The sequence below is a fragment of the Perca flavescens genome, chromosome 6 (genome assembly GCF_004354835.1).
Source record: "Perca flavescens isolate YP-PL-M2 chromosome 6, PFLA_1.0, whole genome shotgun sequence".
Taxonomy (NCBI): Eukaryota; Metazoa; Chordata; class Actinopteri; order Perciformes; family Percidae; genus Perca; species Perca flavescens.
In genome coordinates this window covers 16,072,885-16,096,851 of record NC_041336.1, presented here as the reverse complement: position 1 = coordinate 16,096,851, position 23,967 = coordinate 16,072,885, and the positions used below count along the sequence as shown (strand labels likewise).

General features: G+C 37.6%; 2 protein-coding genes across 2 annotated transcripts; both read left to right on the top strand.

Annotated features, from left to right (window-relative positions):
- Window positions 1–1,335: 1,335 nt before the first annotated feature.
- On the top strand, window positions 1,336–6,351 carry LOC114556820 (uncharacterized). Its single transcript, XM_028579867.1, has 4 exons — window positions 1,336–1,482; window positions 5,276–5,578; window positions 5,660–5,935; window positions 6,037–6,351. Exons 1-4 carry the CDS (start codon window positions 1,458–1,460, stop codon window positions 6,126–6,128), a joined length of 696 nt encoding a protein of 231 aa, XP_028435668.1. The 5' UTR covers window positions 1,336–1,457; the 3' UTR covers window positions 6,129–6,351.
- Window positions 6,352–10,222: 3,871 nt separating this feature from the next.
- Window positions 10,223–23,284, top strand: LOC114557323 (carcinoembryonic antigen-related cell adhesion molecule 5). Its single transcript, XM_028580753.1, has 11 exons — window positions 10,223–10,277; window positions 10,459–10,767; window positions 13,117–13,398; window positions 13,512–13,778; window positions 15,705–15,842; window positions 17,130–17,411; window positions 17,534–17,797; window positions 19,553–19,804; window positions 21,359–21,610; window positions 22,131–22,239; window positions 23,167–23,284. The coding sequence occupies exons 1-11, from the start codon at window positions 10,223–10,225 to the stop codon at window positions 23,282–23,284; spliced, it is 2,328 nt and encodes a 775-aa protein (XP_028436554.1).
- The last annotated feature ends 683 nt before the right edge of the window (window positions 23,285–23,967 follow it).

Here is a 23,967-nt window from a genome sequence, read left to right as displayed (position 1 = left end):
AATACACTTTTAATCTAATAAAAACTAGTCATTACTGAAATAATTATTGTTGTAATAGGACATTATTCTTAGGTGGACTTCACATTCTAGTTAATATGTCGCATCCCTGGGGGTTAAATAATGTCAGACTTTGTTACGTGACCAGATTACGAGATAGGAAAGAGTAGGACAACATTATATTGTTTAGATTTAAAGAGAAGAACAGATCCTACACTGTAAAGCTGCTTTATTATTATTATAGCAACACCCATGTCTAGGCCAGCTGGCTGTTGTAGTAATAAAACAAGTAATTTACTGTACTTTATAGATATATTCAGAAAAGGAGGGAACTACAAGAAATGACAAACTCCTTTGAGACAGTGCCATCTAGTGTTTGATGCAATGCTCTGACAAAACTGTCCAGAACAATTGTCAATTTCAACACAACTGTTTCTACTTGTTACTGTTGCTTCATAATAATCCATATTTATAAAATTAACAATAATTCACATAACCCCACAACTTGCAGAAGTTACAAAAGCTAACCTAACCTTTGTAATTACAGATTTTCTGTCATAGTTAATGGAAGTTTCATTTGCTTATAGGTTGCATTGATTTCATCACCAAGTAAATTCCGATGTTAAACAATATGATGGGTGTGACTGAAATTAATCATATTTTAGTAATAGGTTAAGAAGATACATTTCCTGCCGCTAACTCAAAGTTGCTATAAAAAGCGAGGTATTGTAGTTCTTGTTTAAACCCACAGTGGAGTCAGCCATGAGAGACATTGCTATGAAACCCTACTGGAGGAGTCTTTACTGTGTGTTGCTGGTGGCGCTGATCGGTAAGAGCACTTCATTTACTGACTGCTGATTTTTAAATAGACTGTCACTCCAGGGACTGATTATAAACCTTTTATATGAGCACTTGGTTTAATGTTATATTAAGAAAGCTGGTTATATGATGATGTTTAAGAGACTGAAAAACATTATCCCTTGTGATAAATGAATTTGAATCCTCAGGATTCAGTGATGTATCTGTAGTTTAGACTAGCCTTGACACACTGCTGTGATTTAAAATATAACCTAATCTTTCCTGGTGTGGACTTAACTATACCCTTTATATTTGTATTTTTTAAGCAAGGCCTGTGAAATAACCTTGTTCTCATATTAGGATTATAGGTAATGAAAAGAACTACATCATACATTGTCTGATACAGCCGTACTGACTCTTCTCCCTCAGGTGCTCCAGGTTTGGAGGCCTGGGATCAGATTTCCTGGACCGGTGAGGTGACAGCTGGTTTCAGTACCACTTTCACCTGTTCCTCTTCTTGCCACCCAAACTGCATCTACACCTGGTCTTTTGAGGGCCATACGGTCAACGGGAGCACATTAACCTGGACACCAGATGGACTGGACAAAACAGTGGAATTAAAGTGCAATGTGCTCAATCCAGAAACAGGAGTCTCCAGCAGTATGACATCCATTGTAGAAATTAAGAGTAAGTACAGCAGGTTTATCACTGTATCAGGTGTGCAGTGGTGGAAAATAATTAGGTACATTTACTCAATTAGTGTACATTTTTTACTCAACAATTTTAAGGTACTTGTACTTTACTTTTATGTATCCATTAAATGATACTTTATACTTCTACTGCACTACATTTCAGAATAAAATATTGTACTCTCTTCTCCAAAATGTAATACATTATAGATTACTAGTTACTGTCATTTGAGAGTAATTAGTTATATTACAATATTACTGTCTCTGAATTGTAATGCGTTACACTACTTTTGCATTACTTTTGAGTTACTTTCACCAAAATAACAGCGGAAGTTTGACTTGGCAGCTAGCTTGTGAATTTCACCACTGGATCAATAAAGTCTCATCTTTATCCACTTTAATACATCACAGATTATTCATAATATTTTGTATAATTAATATGAATATGCAAAGTAACTAAAGCTATAAAAAATAGATAAGTAAAACGTAAAATAGGAAAGTAGAAGAAAATGAAAATACTCAATTAAAAGTAGGCTACCTTACAGTTGTATTGAAGTACGGCATTGTTGTAAAATGTTTGTTTAAAGCACTTGAATAAGAAATTCATGTTGTTTAGTTTAAAACAGTCTAAAGGAAATTGTCAATTATAGTGTGATTAAAAATCACTAGTTACATTATTTACAGTACTTGATTTACAGCTGATATTTGAAAAGGTACACAACCTTATTTGTTTAACAGTAATTTAGTTTTACTGCAAACCGTCACAGGAAGTGCTTTTATTTTGAAGTAGACTACACGGAAGTTGTCGGTTGTGTACCTTGTGTACTCTTGCTAGCTTACTGAGATGCAACTGTTATGCATGTTGTTGATGCAACAAATACTGTCTATGGATGCAAACAATGGATGCAACATGTCCGTCAAGCTAAGTTGCTCACTTTCTTTTTTGTAAAACTGCAACTGTAATAATTATTACCGTTCATGACATCACTTATTGAACAGTAAATGGTCGTCAAGCCATTCCACTACAGAGTTACGCTCCACGGCTGATAATCTGCAATGATTTACGTGTAAGCAAGCCTAAACATTAATTCCCGACATGTTTAAATCTGTCAGTGGCTCGGACACACTGCTGTCCGAGCTGACGTACCGTCACCTGTTGGGACACAGATGTTATGAAATAATAGGCCTTAATCACGGCTTTTTTTTTTCCTGTCAACAAATTCTTCGCGGTGTTGGGAAATTCTTAAAAAATGTTGCGTTAAAATGCGTTGTAACTCGCGTTATTGAGATTGTAACGGGTAATAATATTAACGAAATGTAATTAGTAATGCGTTATATTACTGCGTTACAGCAAAAAGGAATACATTACTGTAATTGCGTTACTTTTGTAACGCGTTACTCCCAACACTGCTTCTCAACTACATTTTTTTTCCTTGGTGCATGTTAGGCCTTTAATTGACAGGTGACAGCTGAAGACATAAAAGGCGGGGAGAGAGAGAGAGAAAGAGAGAGAGGGGGAATGACACGCAGCAAAGGTCGGAGTCGAACCCGTATGGCGAGTGGATTGTGTATGGCGAGTGGATATATGGCGAGTGGATAGTGCCACGGATAGGAGACTGTCGTGTGACTCTAGCGTGTGGATTGACTACACCGTCGCCAGTGTACATCGTAGTTGATAAGTACGCCGTGTCGTCGCCAGACGTGCCCCTCCCCCCGAAAAAAAAAATGTATTGAGTGAATTCAAGTTCAATATACAGTAACACTATAGCCACATATGTGTCATTCAAAGGATAACCAGGAGAAGGAGAAGGAGCAGGTTACCCTCCCCGTCTTCGCCAAACCGTGTGGAATTTTGAATTGATTTAATAGGGATTGCACAGTACGTCGCCTTACAAACGTGTGAAACACACGCCTTTACTATCTAAAGACGTCTACGTCGTCAGGGTGACTTTTCCCCTAATATTGAACTAGAGTAAAGTATATTGTCATTGTTTAGATTCACATTTTGTTAGTGTTCTTTTGCTTACGTTCTGGTTCTTATGTGTTACTCATAATGTGTGGCTAATAATATCATCATGCTTATAAAAAAAGTATTAAACTGCTGAATGAACACTCGAAATGTCTCCATGGCAACAAGAGACAGATGCCGTTTGAACAACAATCATAAATAAAATAGCAATTTGGCATATTTAACCAAAATCAACAACAATCAGCAACTGTCTTATGCCTCCTTAGGACCGTGACTTGAAGGTATAGTCACAAGATATATGATCAAAATCATAAAAATAACTTGCAGGGAGCTTGCAGCCTTAGTGATAGTTGCGTCCACTTGTTACCCAAAATGAACGTCAATTCACTCAAAAAATACAAACAAATTAACTATTAAGGGTATTCAACGTTAAAACAAATATGAAGGTGCTTGATTGACATTTACCCATTACATAATAAATAAGTCAGTGATTTGGCTGGTCTTAGCTAGGCCAACTAGCTAGATAAAGAACAGAGAGCCAGCCCACACAGCGAGACCGTTGTGCCTTTGACTCAAATCGAATTTTTTTTAATTGGGGGTCTCTGCAAAGATACTAAATAAAGAACTTACAGTATATTTTGGATTTTTATCAGAAACTGCTTATTGGCCATGTAAGTGTAAACACAAGGGAATTTGAGTCTGGCTAGGTGTTGCTTTCAACACAGAAACAGACATAACGTTATGGCTAAAAACAAAGATAAACAAGGTAACGTTAAACATGAAGGTTTCACTACTATGTAGGCTACATATATAAGTTGTATATAATAAAGTGTATACATGCATACATACACATACGTACATAAAGTTACATGTAAATAGATCTATTAAGCTTATAAACAGTAAGGCAATTAGTGCCAATGATCCAGTAGATGGCGCCGATGTTCAATCAATGTTAGAGTTACGCATTCTTCCAACAGTGCGCAGGTCACATAAGCTGATGAGATACTACAATTTAATTCATCGTATTATTTTTATACTGTCAGTAGGCTACTTTTAGAGCAACTTGTATAATGGCTTAAGGGCCTGGAACATATATTGAATGAACTGAAATACTTTTAAACCTATAGGCTATAGTCTTACTGTATATTGAACTAGAATTCACTCAATCAATTTGTTTTTTGGGGGGAGGGGCACGTCTGGCGACGACGCTAGGTGTGGCGGCGTACTTATCAACTACGATGTACACTGGCGACGGTGTAGTCAATCCACACGTTAGAGTCACACGACAGTCTCCTTTGGTAGGTTATCCGTTGCACTATCCACTCGCCATAAACCCGGGCCCGCTGCGTTGAGGAGTAAACCTCTATATATGGGCAACTGCACTACCAACTGAGCTATCTAGGCGCCCCTTCTCGACTACATTTTTTTTGACAGCTATAGTTGTTTCTTTTCAGGTCCGGATTTTACATAAAAAATATATATAGATGAGGTAATTAAATATTATTTAAAGGTGCCTGACCCTTAGGTTAGGAACCACGGGACTTAATTACCTAACAATGTATAAAATAGTTAGTCAGTCATAGGGGCCATTCTTCTGCAGGACTAGTACTTGTATTTTGATACATTTTGCAGATTATACTTATTACTAACAACTGTGTTTTTACGTGAGGAAAGGATATGAATATGTCTTCCGCAAATGTAATTGAATCCACTGTTATATGCATAAGTTGACAAATAATGTAGATGTATTATCTCTGATGTGTGTGCTTCTTCCTTCCTTCATGGTTTGGAAATCCTCTCCATCTGGTGTCTTCTATTACAGATCGAGTGTCTGTGCAACTCAGTCCACCAAACACTGTCCCATCTCTCAACCAGCCCCTGGATGTGGTCTGCCATGGTGCTCCATCAGGTGACCACTCCAGACTATCACACCAGGTGAACCAGGTGGTCTGGTACAAAAATGGACAAAAAGTGACTCTTCGTGAAAATATGCAGCTGCTGCAAGACAACCTCACGCTTCACTTTGACTTGACACTGCCTTCTGATGCTGGATTCTACCTGTGTAAGACTTATGTACCTATGGTTCAAGAGACAAGAGTTTTCAGCCTGGGCTATCTACTCAGCTGTAAGTATTCATGAAGTGAGAACTAGTTTGAATAAACTGTTATTATTCACACACTGTAGTGAGCTTTCTAATCTTTTGTAGTTGATCCATGGAACGTCAGCATCGATGGACCTGACACCGTGTTTCCTGGCAAATTGAGTAAATTCACCTGCTTGACGAGCTGTACCATAAATGTGGACTGTACTGTCAGATGGCAGTTCAGGCTGGGTTTCCCCATTGGAAGCTACTTTTCAGTCCATGAAAATGAGCTCAAGTGGACCCCTTCTATACCAGGTACTTTCCAAAACCTCACCTGTGTTGCCGAAAATGCAGCTGTTGGACGCTCTGCTGAGGCCACCAAGATGGTAGAAGTTAAAGGTAATGACAACTCTTTACTATCTGCTCTTTTGTCTATTATTACATCAGCGTCAAATTACATGTTAAATCCAGTCTAATAAGTCATCTTCATCCTTATACAGGTATTCCTCTCTCTGGATCAGAGGCGGTGCAGCTCAGTGGACTTCTTGCAATGATCGTCGGCCTGGGACTGCTGCTGCTATTTCAGTCATAGGACTGTTTACTTTTTCTATTTTTTTACCGTTTATGCTTTAATAAGTATATTTGCCCTTTTTGAAATGTACTTCTTTGCTTTTAATCTTGTTCATAAAAACCTTTTCATGTTTGTACAATGAAACACCAATTTTAATACACCAATTTAATTTATTAATTATTGTGTACCGTAAAATCCTGTATGAGTAAAATAAACTTTTATGAAGCCGTGAAAACAAAATGAAATAAAAGTGTACAAAAGAGAATGGCTTTCAGGACATTTGTTAAAAAAATGTAGTCCATGTAAACCCCAAAATTGCAGAATTCCAATCAAAATGCTATTAACGTTTAGAAAATATCTTATGCGTTTAACTTGACAGTGTATCCTTTTACAGAAGAGTTATGTATCTTTCTCACAGCAGTGTCCGAAATGGGTGTGAACAGCAGAACTGCAGTCACAGAAACTTGTTTTTGAATTATTACAATGAAGCCTATTTGATTTATGGTTTCTCAGGTTAAATCATTTTAGTGCAAATGTATGTGGTAGTTTAATCAGACAAATAGGATAATCTAACAATCTACAGTAATACAGAGTTGCAGAATTATTACTGTGGCGGAATTATTTAATTCACAAATCTTCAGCCATGATTTACATGTTTACACATACAGTAAATGGTCTGGTTTTATGAAAGATACAGTGACATAGTTGCTTATTGTTCTGGACTGTTACTGAGACTCCAGTGTTTCAGCAATCAGCTGTCATCACATCCTGCTGTGATGACAGCTTCAAATGCTGAAATTCTGTGTTTTCAATGTAGAATCCAAAGTATAGTTAATGTCTCTGATGGTTACATGTTACATTTTAAACCTTTTGTTGATAATGATGCCAGTTCTTGGTGTTTCCTTTTGCTAAATGAGACATCATTTGACTTGAAGTTGACCCCTGACCTGGATGTGTTACTGATTTACTTGCACACTGAAAAGAGGTTTTTGTGAAGTCAACTTATCTAGAAAATAACTGACTCGTTTATACTTGTGGTTGTGCTTAGTGACTAAACAAACTCTTACCCTCCTGACACCGAACAAATAAGACCGATAAGAGAATCACACAGAGCGGAGGGAGACCTGTTTGACCTCATTGTTCTTTTGTCTTTTTTGTCTGGTTGTTGTCCCACCTGTTACATATCATTTTGGCCCTGTGGTTAAGTTAGAATGGGGAAGCAAAACTAGAAAACTATTTAAAACTATACTGTTTATGTAAAACAATAAAAAGTCTGCCATTTGAAACCAGAGAGGTATACATTTGGGCTTCATTCAAGTTTCAGTTGAAACACTGGAAACTATATGTTGTCTGTGTTGTAAAATTGAAATGTATGGTGGTGGTATAAACAACAGCAGTTACATAGGGTATTTTAATGATAAAATATCCCCAAGGGACTGCCAAAAAACAGTAAGTAATTAAAGTAAATGTCTATATTGTATTCATTTTTTTATGGCATATGACAAATATGATGCCCAGCATCACTTTTGATAATCAGTGGACCATTGTTTGATTTGGTGGCCCCTGCTGATGAAATACAAAAAATGCAAATGCAAAACACATTTTGTCAAAGGCTGTAGTATCTGAATACTTTGATCTCCGGGTCATAGATTTTTTTTTTTTTTTTAATAAAAAACAAACCATTTACCTTTAATATCTTGTATTAGACTATTCTTTCATTTTCTTTATTTCTCTCTCTCTCATCTATTCATGTTTTTCTTTGTTTTGCTCCTCTATTCAGTTTTTGGCATGGCTTGCTGTTTGCTCTCAAAAGTGAGGCGCTAGTGCTCTCAGTTACACAGGCAGTTATAAGAGGTGAACAAAATGAAGTCCATAATGAGCTATTTCTTTAACTGCACTGTATGTGTATTATTGTTTCTCCCTTTAAAGAATTGCGCCTTTAGTTAAGTTTTACTTGATACAAGTGTAATTCATACAATACAATAGAATAAAGTCCAAAGACCTATTTTCACTGTGTTCCTAATGTAATCAGTCGACCACTAAACCAACACACAGCAAACCATGTCAATAAATACATACATTTTACAAAATTCCATAACAATGATAACTAGGATGATATGCTTACACTTCCAGGTTTCCTGTAAGTCATAATTTGACCTGATAGCATTAACGATAAACAAAGGTGGATTTTTATCAGTCATGCCACCCAAGCATCCATAAACCTGCATCAGTCAAAGCAGTTTTAAATAATAACAAGGCATTGTCAGTACAAACCCAGGCCCCTATAAAACAGGTGCATATTTTCCACCTCAGGATGATTCTCTCAGCAGCCGTTTGTCTTATTTCAGGGCAAGAGCTAATGATGAGTGAGATAAGATGAGAACTTTATTTTAGAATATAGATCATTATTATTAGTATTACATGGATTTTTTTCTTAACAAACTATATTCCTTATACTGTATGTGAGTGTAAATGTTCCTCTTTCTTTCGACTATGTCAGCATTTATAACTCTATAACCAGTGGTAGAAAAATTCAGTTCTCCTTTGAGGCACTTACTCTGTTGTCACTTTTTGATACTTTATACTTCTACTCCCCCAGGTTTTTTTGACAGCTGTAGTTACTATACTTCTCAGATTTTCAGATTATAAATACAAAATATAATCATCTAATGAATTATGATGCATTATTATAGATTAAGACACCTTACAGTATACAGTAGAATTTAGCCCCATCTTTATCAACAACATTAAAGTGATTTTCATAGATAAAGTATTTCAAATTTGAATCACGTAATATAATTTATATTCTGAAATTCTGTATAATGAGTACATTTACTTTGGTACTTTATGTATATTTTGACGCTAATACTTATGTACTTTTATTAGGAAGCATGTTGAAGGCAAGGGCAGACTGCTAGCTGCAGTAGTTAACATGGATGTAAACAATAAGGATTTGCAAATGTTTTATGAGGACGGGAATGCACTGTGACGGCTCCTAGGACTCAATACCTATTAAGTCCCTTTGGTTGCTGCAATCTGGGGGATTGTAAGTAGGGACAGTGGGAATCTCGTTCATCCATTCATGTGCGTCACTAATCAGATGACGAGGCATTTGGCTACCTTAAGAGAGTCATAGTTACTCAATGTGTTTTGGAGAGAGACTAAATGTACTGTAAACATAATTTTTGTTTGTTTACAAAAAATATCAACGGGCTTCTTTAACTAAAAGATATGAATACTTCCTGTATGACTGTTATAACACTGTTTAACACTGTACATGTATAACACTGCCAAGTAGACAACACTAAGTATCAACATGAAAATGCAACAGCCTATTTATATTAGAATAAATAAAAGTATACAGTATATATGTATAATAAGGCAAGATGATATACCATTCAATTAAATAATTAGAAGCTGTCCTTCAATGCTGCTACTCCTACTCATCCCCATGCTCTGCAAATAACACAGCCCAGTCATCAATCTCACCTCCTGTGTGTCAGGTATAACACAGGTGTGCTCAGATACTGAACTTTGCACCACAAGTGTTTACTGAGTGTTATTGTGTAAGGTATAACGGACTGCCTACTCAACGTGTTATGCTAGAAAAGATGTATGAAACAGATGAGAGGTGCGCTGATTGTATTTTGAAAATACTAATTAATCAGCTGGTCAGTCATACAACATACTGTATCATAAATGAAAACTAGACAGTTGTTGCTGTGTTGCTACTTGCAAGATTCAGTACACTCAGTCCACAGAGCAGAACACATCCTCAGTAAACAAAGCCCAAAGCGTATAATGGTACACTGAAGCCTTTGGGAGTAGGGGTGGAACGACAGACCCCCCCACCCGCACCCAATCCTGCATCACATACCTTCTGTCATAATTTGTCATTTTGCTCTTTGGCCATATACAGAACTTCACCCCAAATGGTAAACAAAAAATATAATCCACCTTTTGTAAGTTGAGTGAACACCAAATAACCAGAAACACCTCCGGATAAGAACTGTGGGTTACTGCTTTAGGTATTTATGGGGAGGGGGCTGGACATTTGTTTTCTAAGTATAATAGAGGAGTAATAGCGAGGGCATCCTCACACCATTCTTACAAAAATGGAGAAGAATACTGAAGGAACCCTGGCCATTGTATTACTGGTTTTAATACAAGGTAGGCTCTGTTATAGCTGAATTTATGAATATGATAACTTCATTATTCTAGTAAAAATGGAAGTGTGTTTCATTTACAGCACCAGTCAAACATTTGAACACACTTGAATGAGAAAGTGTGTCCAAACGTTTGACTGGTACTGTATATAACAGTTGATAACCAACATAATTCTCTTCTTCAGGTGTTCTGGTCTCTGGTGCTGTGGAGGTCCGACCCTCCATCAACCCCGCTGTAGTCGGGACCTCTGTGACGCTGTCTCTGTCTCCTTCGACCACTCTGAAAAGTGGAAGCTGGGCAGTGGGAGAGTCCCTCATCCTCACCTGGATGGGAGACCAGCAGGCAGTCTTCCCCAGTTATAGCGGCAGGGCGTCAGTCAACATCCTCACTGGAGCTCTCAACCTGAGCTCCGTCACGGTGGCAGACTCGGGAGTCTACGTAGTGCAGAGCAGTGACATCCAGCTTAAGGCCAATGCTTCCATCACTGTTCTAGGTGAGAGTAAACAAATTGCTAATGTTCAGTTACTAATTGCAATAGTTCATTCATTAGAAACTCCATAGCCAGCTCATAGTAAACTACCCAAATGCCATTCAAAGTGAGAGTTTAGTTAACAGCATCAACACCCTCCTCTCTGCTCTATTGAACTGCAGAGATCAAATCTAACAATGTTTAATCTACTCACTTGATACATTTAAATAAAAAATCATACTGGTTTGAGTCATATTTCAAAAAGGTAATACCTCTATTTAAGTAGGATACTTTGGGGACTTATTCCACAACTGCCTATATAAATTTTTGTTGTATGTTTATTATTAGTATTTGGAGCAGATTGGATATTACAAGGACATTTCAGCGGGTCAATGTTTTTTGTCAAAGAGATTGAGCCCTTATTTATTCTGCATTTCTCCATTATATTAATGCTTATTACATTAAATTTTAGTTTTAGATTTAGGTTAGTGCTTTAAAGAAGGCCTTGAATAAACTGTGGGCATTGTTAGGCAAATATATTGTTTCTCTTTTAATCCAAATAAACCTATTTCCTAAAGAAATAGTATTGTTTCCTAAAGATTGTCATTCGACTGCAATGTTAAAGTATGTCATGAAGAAAAATTATATTTTTAAACATTATTTATTCAACCTGAATGACACATGCAAGTACATTAAGAATATGTACAGTCAACAAGGACATTTGTTTTAGAGGGCACACAGAAAATGTAATAAAGTAGATGGTGTAACAGGACAAGCATACGTCTCATGAGAAAATAAAGAAGTTGTTGTTGTGGACAAAGAACAGCCAAACAATTAAGATTGTCAAAATGAAGAATTATATTAAATGTAAATAGAACATACAAACAAGAAAGTGAACATCAACTCATTGCAATGGGGAGAGGCAGAGAAAACCTCTTACTGTGACAGGGTTATGTTGTAACGGAAATTGATGATCCCAAAACAATATTCAGAAAGGACATACAGGAATTCTGCCTCATGATATTTGGACATGCTACTTTCTGTAAGAGCGTGTGTGTTTATGTATTGCTGCCCTTTCACATGACTCTGAATAGTTTCTGTTTGTATTTGCATCTGTCAACACCCAACACTCACCTTTAATTTCTTGTCATTTCATCTACTTGTTCCTTCAGTTACACAGAATATTTCTGTTGGGTCAATAGCTACCAACAAGTCTCTGCCTCCCAATACAAAACAAAATCTATAATAATCATATCAACATGTTGTATATGTATATAATATACATGAACATACAATGTTTGCATTTTACCTCCAATGATTATATCACTTATTATATCACGTAAATATAGATTGCAAACATTACAACTAGGAGTACAAAGTTATTGAACTGATTTCTAACAAAGCATTATTTTAGCTTTTTATTTTTATATTTAGCTGGTATTTTAGTACCAGTTGTAACCAATACCTTTATTAATGGTTATTCTATTTGTTATTGCTTTATAGATCAGGAATTATCCTTAATAAGAGTTGCCAGATTGTGAAAAATCCATCTGCCTTGTAGTTTATCCTTTAGCAGAGCACTTTGACTCTTTTATGTTTAGCGTTTAGTGGAAGGATCTTTTATTAATCACTTCTTGAAGACTGCTTACCTTTGAATAAGCCATCAAGTCTGTGGTCAATACTGTAAGTCATGTAAATATCTCACTTTCTAAAATGTATGTCAAGCATGTTGTTGTAAATACAGTATTATGATTATAATTATTATTATTATTGTTGTTATTATTGCTATTATTATTATTATTATCATCATCATGAAGTGGTCATTAGCCTAGCACCATATGTTCTTATACTGTACTGTGTATATACACTCAGTATACACTTTAGGTGCACATGTACAGTGTAATGCATTCAAATAAAATTGTTCTACTATAAAGTCTTATTTTTTTTATAATGTTCTGTTTTATTGATACTATCATAGACATAATAAATAAAAAAGTTATACATTTTAGCTAGTAAAATGCCCCCCCTCACTTAGGACAAAAATAAATAAGAAACACCTCTCAATACATTTGAGTCCAGTACAACTGTGATCTTACTAATACATATATAAGAAATTGTACACATTTCAAACAATGTCACGAAAAACTGAACATTATAAGCTTTGTAAAGATAGATGTTGTGGCAGGGCTGTTGTATTGGACTGTATTAGATTGTACAGGTGTAAATGGGCCACGAAAGTGTAGGCCTATGAAACATTAACATCCATTTTTTGTTTTGGATGCTGTACCGCCATTGCCTGCCTACTACAAAGCCTTACAGTGCACAGTGTGTTGAAACATCCTGATCCTTGTCTGATCCACTTGTCTTCCACAGAGCCCATCTCAAATGTGACCCTGAGAGCCAATCAAACTGAACTGATGGAGTTCAACAGTTCAGCTGTTGCTACCTGCTCCGTCTCTTCTGGATCCTCTCTCTCTTTCCTCTGGATGAACGGCAGCTCTGAGGTTACAGCCAGTAACAGAGTTCGACTCACTGATAGAAACTCCACTCTCACAATAGTTAATGTGACCCGCTACGACCAGGGACCGTTCAGGTGTTGTGTGTCTAATCCTGTCAGTAATGGAACCAGTAATCCAGTAAACTTTACTATCAGCTGTGAGTAGGACAGTATCATTCCAATCATAATTTGCCATAATTCTACACTAACAGCGTTCTTAAAGGCTGTATGCCTCTCCTTGTCTATGTTGTTCTTTCTGTCGCTTTCTCAGATGGTCCAGATAACATGGCGCTAACCGTGAACGGACAGAACACCACTTCCTTTCTCATTGGTTCCAATCTAACGATGCTCTGTTCAGTACAGTCCAATCCTCCAGCTCAGCTTAGGTGGGCTTTCAGAGGACAGCGTGTGAACACTACGGGTCCATTGTTGCAGCTGTTCAATGTCAGCGAGAACCAAAGCGGAGCATATTCCTGTCTGGCCTTCAACAATCACACCAACATGAACAGCAATATCGCCACACACATCAAGATAGCAAGTGAGTTTGTTGGTATAGGGAGGTAAACCTCCATATTTCTCCATCTGTTCCTTACTTTGGTTTGTCTTTACAGAGCCTTCGCTGTCAGGATCTGAACCACAGGCAGTCAATGTGTGGCTCTTGCCGCTGCTACTAGTTGTTGCATCTCTTTTTTCACTGTCAGGCAAGTTGTAGAATAATGTCTTGTAAATAAATTATACTTTTTGTCATTCATACACTTGGATTGACAATAAATTCTAGTTTCCATCACATTTCTCTCTTTAAAAAGAAAAAAAAGCTATATTATCCCTTCAAAATGGAGACATTTCTACATTATTCAGACCACCTGAAGTCTTGAACATGAAATACAGTAATGTGTTAAAAAGTTAGACTTCTGCAGCAGGTTGCAGATTATTAGGTCATAACTGCTTCCTGTTCAGACATAACTGGCCTGAATGATTGAACAGGCTGCAACTTGTGATTATTTTCATTATTGATTACTTATTTTATTAATTAATAGTTTGGTCTTTGATGAGAATATGCCTGGAAAAAGTTCCCATCATTATCTTGTAATGCCTAAATTGAAAGATTCAAAGAGCATGGCTATTTAATCCACTATCGTTGAGGGCTAATAATACAGCAAAATAAATGTGATTTGAAAAGATGTAACTAGTACATTTGTTTTGTCTCCTAATTATGTTTATACACAACTAATTTGTTTTGCCAAACACATTTTGAAGTAAAATTAATGTAGTTTCAGTTTACACTCATGGTACTTAAATTAGAGACTAAGATGCAGAAATATTTTCGACTGCAGTGGTATTGAATGAAAAAAACAAAACATTGTGATGTAACTACTATGACTAATGACTTGAATAACTGCCTCTCTTTCACAGATGTTGCTGTCTTATGAATGACTGATGTGACACTGTAAACCTTTAATACAGCATTCAAACTTCTGTATCTTTAAATGTTTTTTTTCTTGATTCAGCGATTGAATTATGAAAAGATAACCAAATTTGGTAATAACAATAATTAACATTACTCATGTCAAATATATTTCTTTGACCTCGCATGTTGTAATATATTCACTAATCAAAAAATGAATTCTGGTTGATAAGGAGTACTTAAAGAGAGCAGAAAATACGCCTACCTCAAAGACAAAAATCGCGTACAGAAAGACTAACTGTAACCAACCAAACCTCTATTTCATTTTATCCTTAATAAAAATACTACTGCACAGACTCTTTAAGTGTTTGGGTCTTTGTTGGTGATCTATGTACTGTTTAGCGATAGTAAGATATAGTTTTAGATTTAGTAAGATAACTGAGATAATTCCCTTGATGCTGCAATGGCTGATTTAAATGCAGTCTTAAACCATGAGGAAATGTTTTTTGTGGCTCTTCTGGTAAGTTAAAAGTTGCAGAACTGCCTAGGTTTACAGTAAATGGACACTCCTTGGTGTGGCCTGGTGTGGACCAGGGCAAAACAAGGTGTGGCCAGGACTGTGAGGGGTAAGCATTTACATCATGAGAAGCAGAACAAATATTTGCTGATCAAAAGCACCTGTGACCATACAATATCGCCAGATTGGAATTGATCACAGTTAGAGTCAAGTTTAGGTGTCGAGGAAGACTACAACCAATAAGAAACTGAAGAGCAATATGAAGTCTCCAGTGGTGTTTGTCTTGATCCTGGCCGCGACAACCTTCGCAGCAGGTGAGACTGAATAATTTAAAACTTTAACTGATTTAACTTTTTGTTGTATTATATTAATTCCGTTTATAATTCCCTTGATGTTTATAGATCTTAATGATAAAAAGGATTTAAACATGCTACTTTATATATTTAAGATATTTAACCAATATTTCAGCAATATTTGTGTGTAGAAGATAATTACATTTAAGGGTGACTGAATGTTGTCTGTTCCTTGCTTTCTGTTTCTAGCTGCAGGTATAACGCAGATTTATGCCTCTGTGAACCCGGTACCAGTGGGAAACAATGTCACACTTTTCAGCGAGCTCCCTGTTACCATAGGGGCATGGATGTTCAACAATGAAATCATTGTGATGATATTCCCGGGAGGTCAGGTCATAACTAACACTTGGAGTAACAGGATTACATTCAATTCAACCACTTCATCATTGACTATAATGTCACTACAGCTGGAAGACTCTGGAGTGTACACATTACAGTCAGTGAATAATTTTGTTGCTCAGTTAACACTGTCAGTCCAAGGTAAGGATCACTTTGAATGTTTACTCCCTCTTTTACTCACATCAGTCTGTACATACACACGCATACACATGAGTAACCTCTCCTATATTGTATTGGACAAACCTGCAATGAGCAGAGAGCATTTGCATATTCCAATGTCTAGCTGTGTGGACAGTCTGTTATTACCATCAACTTGCCTTTGACAACAGCTAGCACATCGATACCGCTTTTCTCTAGTCCTGAATTTGTCTGAGGTCTTTAGAGTCAGTCTTTAAATTAAATAAATAGGTCATTTTGGCTAAAAACAATGATAGAAATCTACTCAGTTTGTCCTAATATTCTTCACCAAACATGAACATTTATTAAAACATAATGGAGCTGCAACTGTCACACAAAGTAATTAGTCCAAATGTAGGCTTTTAGTCACCTGATCAATTCAATTCAATTCAATTTTATTTATAGTATCAAATCATAACAAGAGTTATCTCGAGACACTTTACAGATAGAGTAGGTCTAGACCACACTCTATAATTTACAAAGCCCCAACAATTACAGTAATTCCCTTCCCTTCCATTCCAATTCAAGTCAAGTAGATTCTAACAGCTCTTCGAGGCTGTAATGTCAGTGTTCCTTATTAAATAATTATTTTTATATTTAGCACTTAAAATAAAGTACAGCTGGGGATGATGGGAATGGCATTAGATCTGAAGATATTTAGCCATAAACCAAAATATTGGACAAATTAAAAATTTGACTTCTATACGGCCTTCTGAAATGTTAAGGGATCAAAGTGATTACAATGTATCCTTAGGTGGACATCAATGTCTGTGTTTATTGGCATTGCATCAATCTGGGCTGAAGTGGAGGACCTGTTGACTGTCACACCAATATTACCATCCACTGAACTCCGCCGCTAGTAAGGCTAATACAAATGTTGCAGTGATTCAGACTTCAGTTGAATCACGGCAACACTGACTCCTATTGAGAGAGGACAAAACAGTGCTTGCCCACTGCGATTCCAAATTTCCACAAATCCTGACGATATGATTGTTATTTTTTATTTTATTTTTGTCTTGTTCAGCACTTTTGTCAACCACAGTTTTTTAAATGTGCTATATAAATAAATTTGACATTGACATTTCCTTCTTTCTGCAGTGCCTATTTCAAATGTGACTCTGAGGGCAAATGCAACCAACCTGGTGGAGTTCAATAACACAGCAGTTCTCATGTGCTCTGTGCTCTACGGCTCATCCCTGTCTTATGTTTGGGTAAATGGCAGCTCTGTGGTTACAACCGGTGGTATGGTACAGCTCAGCAATGGAGGAACCACTCTCACAATAGTCAGTGTGACCCGCTATGATCAGGGGCCGTTCAGGTGCAATGTGTCCAATGGTGTGAGCCAAGCAGTCAGTCTCCCTGTACTTCTGAACATCAGCTGTGAGTTTTTACTATATACACAGTACACACACACACACACACACACACACATATATATATATAGAGGCCGATGTATAAAAAACTTGAACCCTAAAACAATTTCCCTCTTGTTGCTTCATCAGATGGTCCAAGTAACGCAACAATGATGATCATGCCCATGAGATCCACCTACATAACAGGATCTAACATCACACTGTCATGCTCAGCTGACTCCATTCCTTCAGCGATGATCCAGTGGATGGTTGATGGGATGTATCTAAATCAGTCTGGCCCACAGCTTCAACTACAGATGGTTAAAGAGAGCAACTCGGGAAATTACCAGTGCTTATTTTACAACCCAGTCACGCTCCTGTTCAGCAGCAAAAGTGCAATGATCAATATTTTAGGTACGGTTGGCATTTTTCTTACTTATTTGATTTTGTTTCTCTCAGAAAATACATTTAAATGATTTTAAAGAAATAGTTCGACATTTGGGGGTATCTGCTTATTTGTTGAGAGTTATATTAGAGGGTTGATATATCTTGTTCGTTTGCTTAATCCATACAAATGCCAAAATATAAAAAACGAATTGTTTTACGGCTGACTGTGACTTCCTGACATCTTGTTGTAATGTAAAGTTGTTCGGTCTGATACCGTAACTACTGAGGTAGTTTTAACCCGGAGTGACCTGGCTGACGCGCTGATGTTAACATGCTGTGTAGCATACAAGAATCGTCTGACGATGTTGCATTGCAGAATAACAATATGTTTATTTGGTAAATCGTGCAGCATGAAATATCCATTATTTCACGTTTTCAGCGATAAATCCATAAACAACGAAACAACGAAAAGACACAGCTAGCCTGGCAATTTTGTTAGCTTCAGGGTGAGCCAGGCTAGCTGTGTCTTCCCGTTTCCAGTCTTTAAGCTAAGCTAAGCTAACCAACTGCTGGCTGTAGCAATATATTTAATCGACAATCATAAGAGTGGTATCAATCTACTTATCTAACACTCTGCAAAAAAAGTAGATAAGGATATTCCCCAAAATTTAAAACAATTTCTTAAAATGTTCAGTCAAATTCACTCTACCCACTAATGTGTGTGTAAATTTAAATTTCTCAATTCTCTTCTTCTTTTTTTCTTTTGTTTTCTTCTATAGAGCCAATAGTAGCAGTTGTGGTGAATTACACAGGTGGACCAGTAATACTTAATGAGAGATTAATTCTGCATTGTGAAGTGACTGGAGTTGTTGCCAGCATTCAATGGTGGAGAAATGGTCAACGTATTACTGCTGACAATACAACACAAATGAACAACAAGACACTGATTATCTTATCAGTCCAACTATCAGATAATGGAAATTATCAGTGTCAGGCTTTTAATTCTGTGAGCAACATGACCAGCAGCCCCTACACAGTTCAAGTAAACTGTAAGTAAAGTATTATCATCTTTAATTCTCTTTCTCTCTTTTGTAGATACAAAACACAGAAACATTTAAAAAAAATTAACCTTTTTACTTAATTGTACAATTTTTGAATATGGCCCAATGAAATCAGTGACAGCGGGGGGATGTCCATAGCTCTGACAGGAACTCTGGAAACCCTCAACGGCTGAAGTGCCTCTCATCCTTTCAGCCACATCAGCTATCACCTCAGATTTATGACAACAAATGCAGTTCGAAAAAAAAATCTATTATCAAAATCAATAACTAAGGAAGAATTAGGTCAGACATTAGCGATGTGACCACCTCTATCAGATTCATCACAAAATATCGACTGAAATGAACTAAATTGTTGGTGTCAGGTTGTCAAGAAGGAAACTTCTCCATTCCTGCACCATTCTGCGTATGCATGTTTAAAGTGAAGGTGATTTGAAGTAATGTCCTTGTGTTTAGATGGACCACACCTACCAAAAAAAAAAAAAAGAAATTCAAAAAATGTAATTTAAAAACTCAATAACCAAGGTGGATTATTATTAATTAATTAATTAATGTGGCCACTTTCCACATCAAGTAGATTAATCACAATATATCTACTGAAATTAAGTCAACATCAGATTGCCAGTGTCAGTTATCCAAAAGTAGAGTTCTCCATTCCTGCACAGTTCTGCGTTGAATGCATGTTTACAATGAAGGTGATTTAAGTGAATGTCTGTGTGTTTAGATGGACCGTGGATGCCAACTATAATGGGGCCAAATATGGCAAAGGCAGGAGACAATGCCACATTCAGCTGCTACGCATCATCAAACCCTACCAGCTCCTACAAATGGTTCTTCAATGATTCTCTAGTGGCCAATACGTCTCAGTATGTCACACCTCTTCTTACCAAGGAAATGAGTGGAATGTACACCTGCGTGGCCTTCAACAACATCACCGGCAAAAACAGCACTACCTACACAATGCTCACTGTTTTGGGTAACTTACTAAATAAGAATAGTTCGACATTTTGACAGATATGCTCATTTAGTTTTTTTTGCAGAGAGTGACATGATTGATACCGCTCTATCTGTTAATATGAAGCTACAACCAGGAGACAGTTAGCTTAGTTGGAGGTGGGTGAAACAGCTAGCCTGGCTTTATCTAAAAGGGAACAACATCCACCTACCAGCAACTTGCATATTTTTTGCATGTTTTGCAGAAATGCAATCAAGCAGATATTCTCCCTTTTGGACTGAGCCATGCTAGCTGTTTCCCCCTGTTTCCAGCCTTTATGCTAAGCTTAACAACTCCTGGCGTTAGCTCCAACAAATGGCAGATATACAGTAAGAGTGGTATTGATGTTCTCATCAAAGAAAGTAAATAATATTTCCTGATGTGTCAATTTAGTCTACCACAAAAATGGAAATCCCAAAACCAGACAGTCAATGTATCATACATATTTTGGAGTTGCTCTGCTTACTGTAATTGTGGTCATCCTTTTAATCTCCAAAGCTCCAGTGACTATGGCGTCAATTAAAATTGTCGGCGCTCAGCCAATCCAGAACCACACTTTCACTTTAACATGTGAGGCATCTGGAGATGTGGATTTCATTATCTGGATGTATGGTTGGTCCCAACTGTATGCTGACAACACAAGAAACTTCTCAATGGACCAAGCAACCCTCACCTTTGCTCCTGTCATGAACTCTGACAATGGAAATTATCAGTGTATAGCTTCCAACCCACTCAGCAGCTCATCAAGCCAAAACTTTACGCTGGAGGTTTTTTGTGAGTACTCACCATGTATTAAATCCCTATCACATTTTGACAGGGGGATGACTTTTTCAATCAATCAAAGAAATATAAAGAAATGGGATTCAACAAAACCAAAGAGGAATTCCACCCTCAAAACTTAAAGGTCCCATGGCATGAAAAATTCACTTTTTGAGGTTTTTTAACATTAATATGAGTTCCCCCAGCCTGCCTATGGTCCCCCAGTGGCTAGATATGGCGATAGGTGTAAACAGAGCCCTGGGTATCCTGCTCTGCCTTTGAGAAAATGAAAGCTCAGATGGGCCAATCTGGAATCTTGAGGTCATAAGGAGCAAGGTTACCTCCCCTTTCTCTGCTTTGCCCGCCCAGAGAATTTGGCCCCCCATGATGAGAAAGAGAGAGACATCATGGCTTTCAAACAAGTAAAGTAGCAGTTGGTCAAGGCCACACCCCCACCCTTCACCTTGCCCCCCCCTCTCTCCTCCTCAATAGCATTTAAAGCTACAGACACAGAAATGGCACATCCTAAGTAAAGCTCATTGTGGGACTGGCTCTAGTGGCTGTAATTCTGCACCAAGGCTGAATTCCGGGAAAGAGACTTCAGATACAGTATTAGGGGACCACTAAGGCCTATATAAAAGCATCCAAAAAGCAGCATGTCATAGGACCTTTAAATAATGCAGTTTTCATGTATAATTCTGCATTGTATCAGTGTCTTGACAATCATGTGAACATGCTTTCAATGAAGGTGATTTAAGTGAATGTCTGTGTGTTTAGATGGACCGCAGATGCCAACTATAATGGGGCCAAATATGGCAAAGGCAGGAGACAATGCCACATTCAGCTGCTACGCATCATCAAACCCTACCAGCTCCTACAAATGGTTCTTCAATGATTCTCTAGTGGCCAATACGTCTCAGTATGTCACACCTCTTCTTACCAAGGAAATGAGTGGAATGTACACCTGCATGGCCTTCAACAACATCACCGGCAAAAACAGCACTACCTACACAATGCTCACTGTTTTGGGTAACTTACTAAATAAGAATAGTTCGACATTTTGACAGATATGCTCATTTAGTTTTTTTTTGCAGAGAGTGACATGATTGATACCGCTCTATCTGTTAATATGAAGCTACAACCAGGAGACAGTTAGCTTAGTTGGAGGTGGGTGAAACAGCTAGCCTGGCTTTATCTAAAAGGGAACAACATCCACCTACCAGCAACTTGCATATTTTTTGCATGTTTTGCAGAAATGCAATCAAGCAGATATTCTCCCTTTTGGACTGAGCCATGCTAGCTGTTTCCCCCTGTTTCCAGCCTTTATGCTAAGCTTAACAACTCCTGGCGTTAGCTCCAACAAATGGCAGATATACAGTAAGAGTGGTATTGATGTTCTCATCAAAGAAAGTAAATAATATTTCCTGATGTGTCAATTTAGTCGTCTACCACAAAAATGGAAATCCCAAAACCAGACAGTCAATGTATCATACATATTTTGGAGTTGCTCTGCTTACTGTAATTGTGGTCATCCTTTTAATCTCCAAAGCTCCAGTGACTATGGCGTCAATTAAAATTGTCGGCGCTCAGCCAATCCAGAACCACACTTTCACTTTAACATGTGAGGCATCTGGAGATGTGGATTTCATTATCTGGATGTATGGTTGGTCCCAACTGTATGCTGACAACACAAGAAACTTCTCAATGGACCAAGCAACCCTCACCTTTGCTCCTGTCATGAACTCTGACAATGGAAATTATCAGTGTATAGCTTCCAACCCACTCAGCAGCTCATCAAGCCAAAACTTTACGCTGGAGGTTTTTTGTGAGTACTCACCATGTATTAAATCCCTATCACATTTTGACAGGGGGATGACTTTTTCAATCAATCAAAGAAATATAAAGAAATGGGATTCAACAAAACCAAAGAGGAATTCCACCCTCAAAACTTAAAGGTCCCATGGCATGAAAAATTCACTTTTTGAGGTTTTTTAACATTAATATGAGTTCCCCCAGCCTGCCTATGGTCCCCCAGTGGCTAGATATGGCGATAGGTGTAAACAGAGCCCTGGGTATCCTGCTCTGCCTTTGAGAAAATGAAAGCTCAGATGGGCCAATCTGGAATCTTGAGGTCATAAGGAGCAAGGTTACCTCCCCTTTCTCTGCTTTGCCCGCCCAGAGAATTTGGCCCGCCCATGAGAAAGAGAGAGACATCATGGCTTTCAAACAAGTAAAGTAGCAGTTGGTCAAGGCCACACCCCCACCCTTCACCTTGCCCCCCCCTCTCTCCTCCTCAATAGCATTTAAAGCTACAGACACAGAAATGGCACATCCTAAGTAAAGCTCATTGTGGGACTGGCTCTAGTGGCTGTAATTCTGCACCAAGGCTGAATTCCGGGAAAGAGACTTCAGATACAGTATTAGGGGACCACTAAGGCCTATATAAAAGCATCCAAAAAGCAGCATGTCATAGGACCTTTAAATAATGCAGTTTTCATCTATAATTCTGCATTGTATCAGTGTCTTGACAATCATGTGAACATGCTTTCAATGAAGGTGATTTAAGTGAATGTCTGTGTGTTTAGATGGACCGCAGATGCCAACTATAATGGGGCCAAATATGGCAAAGGCAGGAGACAATGCCACATTCAGCTGCTACGCATCATCAAACCCTACCAGCTCCTACAAATGGTTCTTCAATGATTCTCTAGTGGCCAATACGTCTCAGTATGTCACACCTCTTCTTACCAAAGAAATGAGTGGAACGTACACCTGCATGGCCTTCAACAACATCACTGGCAAAAACAGCACTGCCTACACAATGCTCACTGTTTTTGGTGAGACTTGGATGGCTATTTGTATTTTTCTATAAAAATGTTGTTGCTATGTATAAACAGGAAATGTGAATTTTTGCTTTGTTTTCAGATTATTTAAAACATGTACACATAGAAACACCTATGACTCCTGCCATAGCAGGTAATTCTTATAATCTAATTTGCAATGTAAGTGGACCTGCTGGGGATGTTTACTGGATGAAAAATGGTGAGCCACTCCATGAAGACAACAGAACTGTTTTCTCAATGGATAAGAAGACAATCACCTTCAACCCACTTGGACAAAATGATACTGGGCTCTACCGTTGTATGACTATTAATGCTGGTTGGAACATGACCAGCGCTCCATACATGCTCATTGTGTACTGTGAGTAACACTAAAGAATAACTTATTTTACTGTAACTGACAGTTTTAATTTAAATGCATAGTATTTGTATTTGCTGAAATATGGTACAATGAGAGTCTACTTTCTTCTGTTGCAGTTGGACCACAAACACCCATGATTGAAGGGCCAGCTTTTGCTGAGACAGGACATTATGCTGTTTTTCACT

Coding starts and splice junctions, on each gene's coding strand:
- LOC114556820 (XM_028579867.1), top strand. CDS start 1,458: ATGACATCCATTGTAGAAATTAAGA. Junction 1,483..5,275: donor ATCCATTGTAGAAATTAAGA/GTAAGTACAGCA, acceptor CTTCTATTACAG/ATCGAGTGTCTGTGCAACTC. Junction 5,936..6,036: donor CAAGATGGTAGAAGTTAAAG/GTAATGACAACT, acceptor ATCCTTATACAG/GTATTCCTCTCTCTGGATCA.
- LOC114557323 (XM_028580753.1), top strand. CDS start 10,223: ATGGAGAAGAATACTGAAGGAACCCTGGCCATTGTATTACTGGTTTTA. Junction 13,399..13,511: donor AGTAAACTTTACTATCAGCT/GTGAGTAGGACA, acceptor TCGCTTTCTCAG/ATGGTCCAGATAACATGGCG. Junction 22,240..23,166: donor GTGGATTTCATTATCTGGAT/GTATGGTTGGTC, acceptor CTGTGTGTTTAG/ATGGACCGCAGATGCCAACT.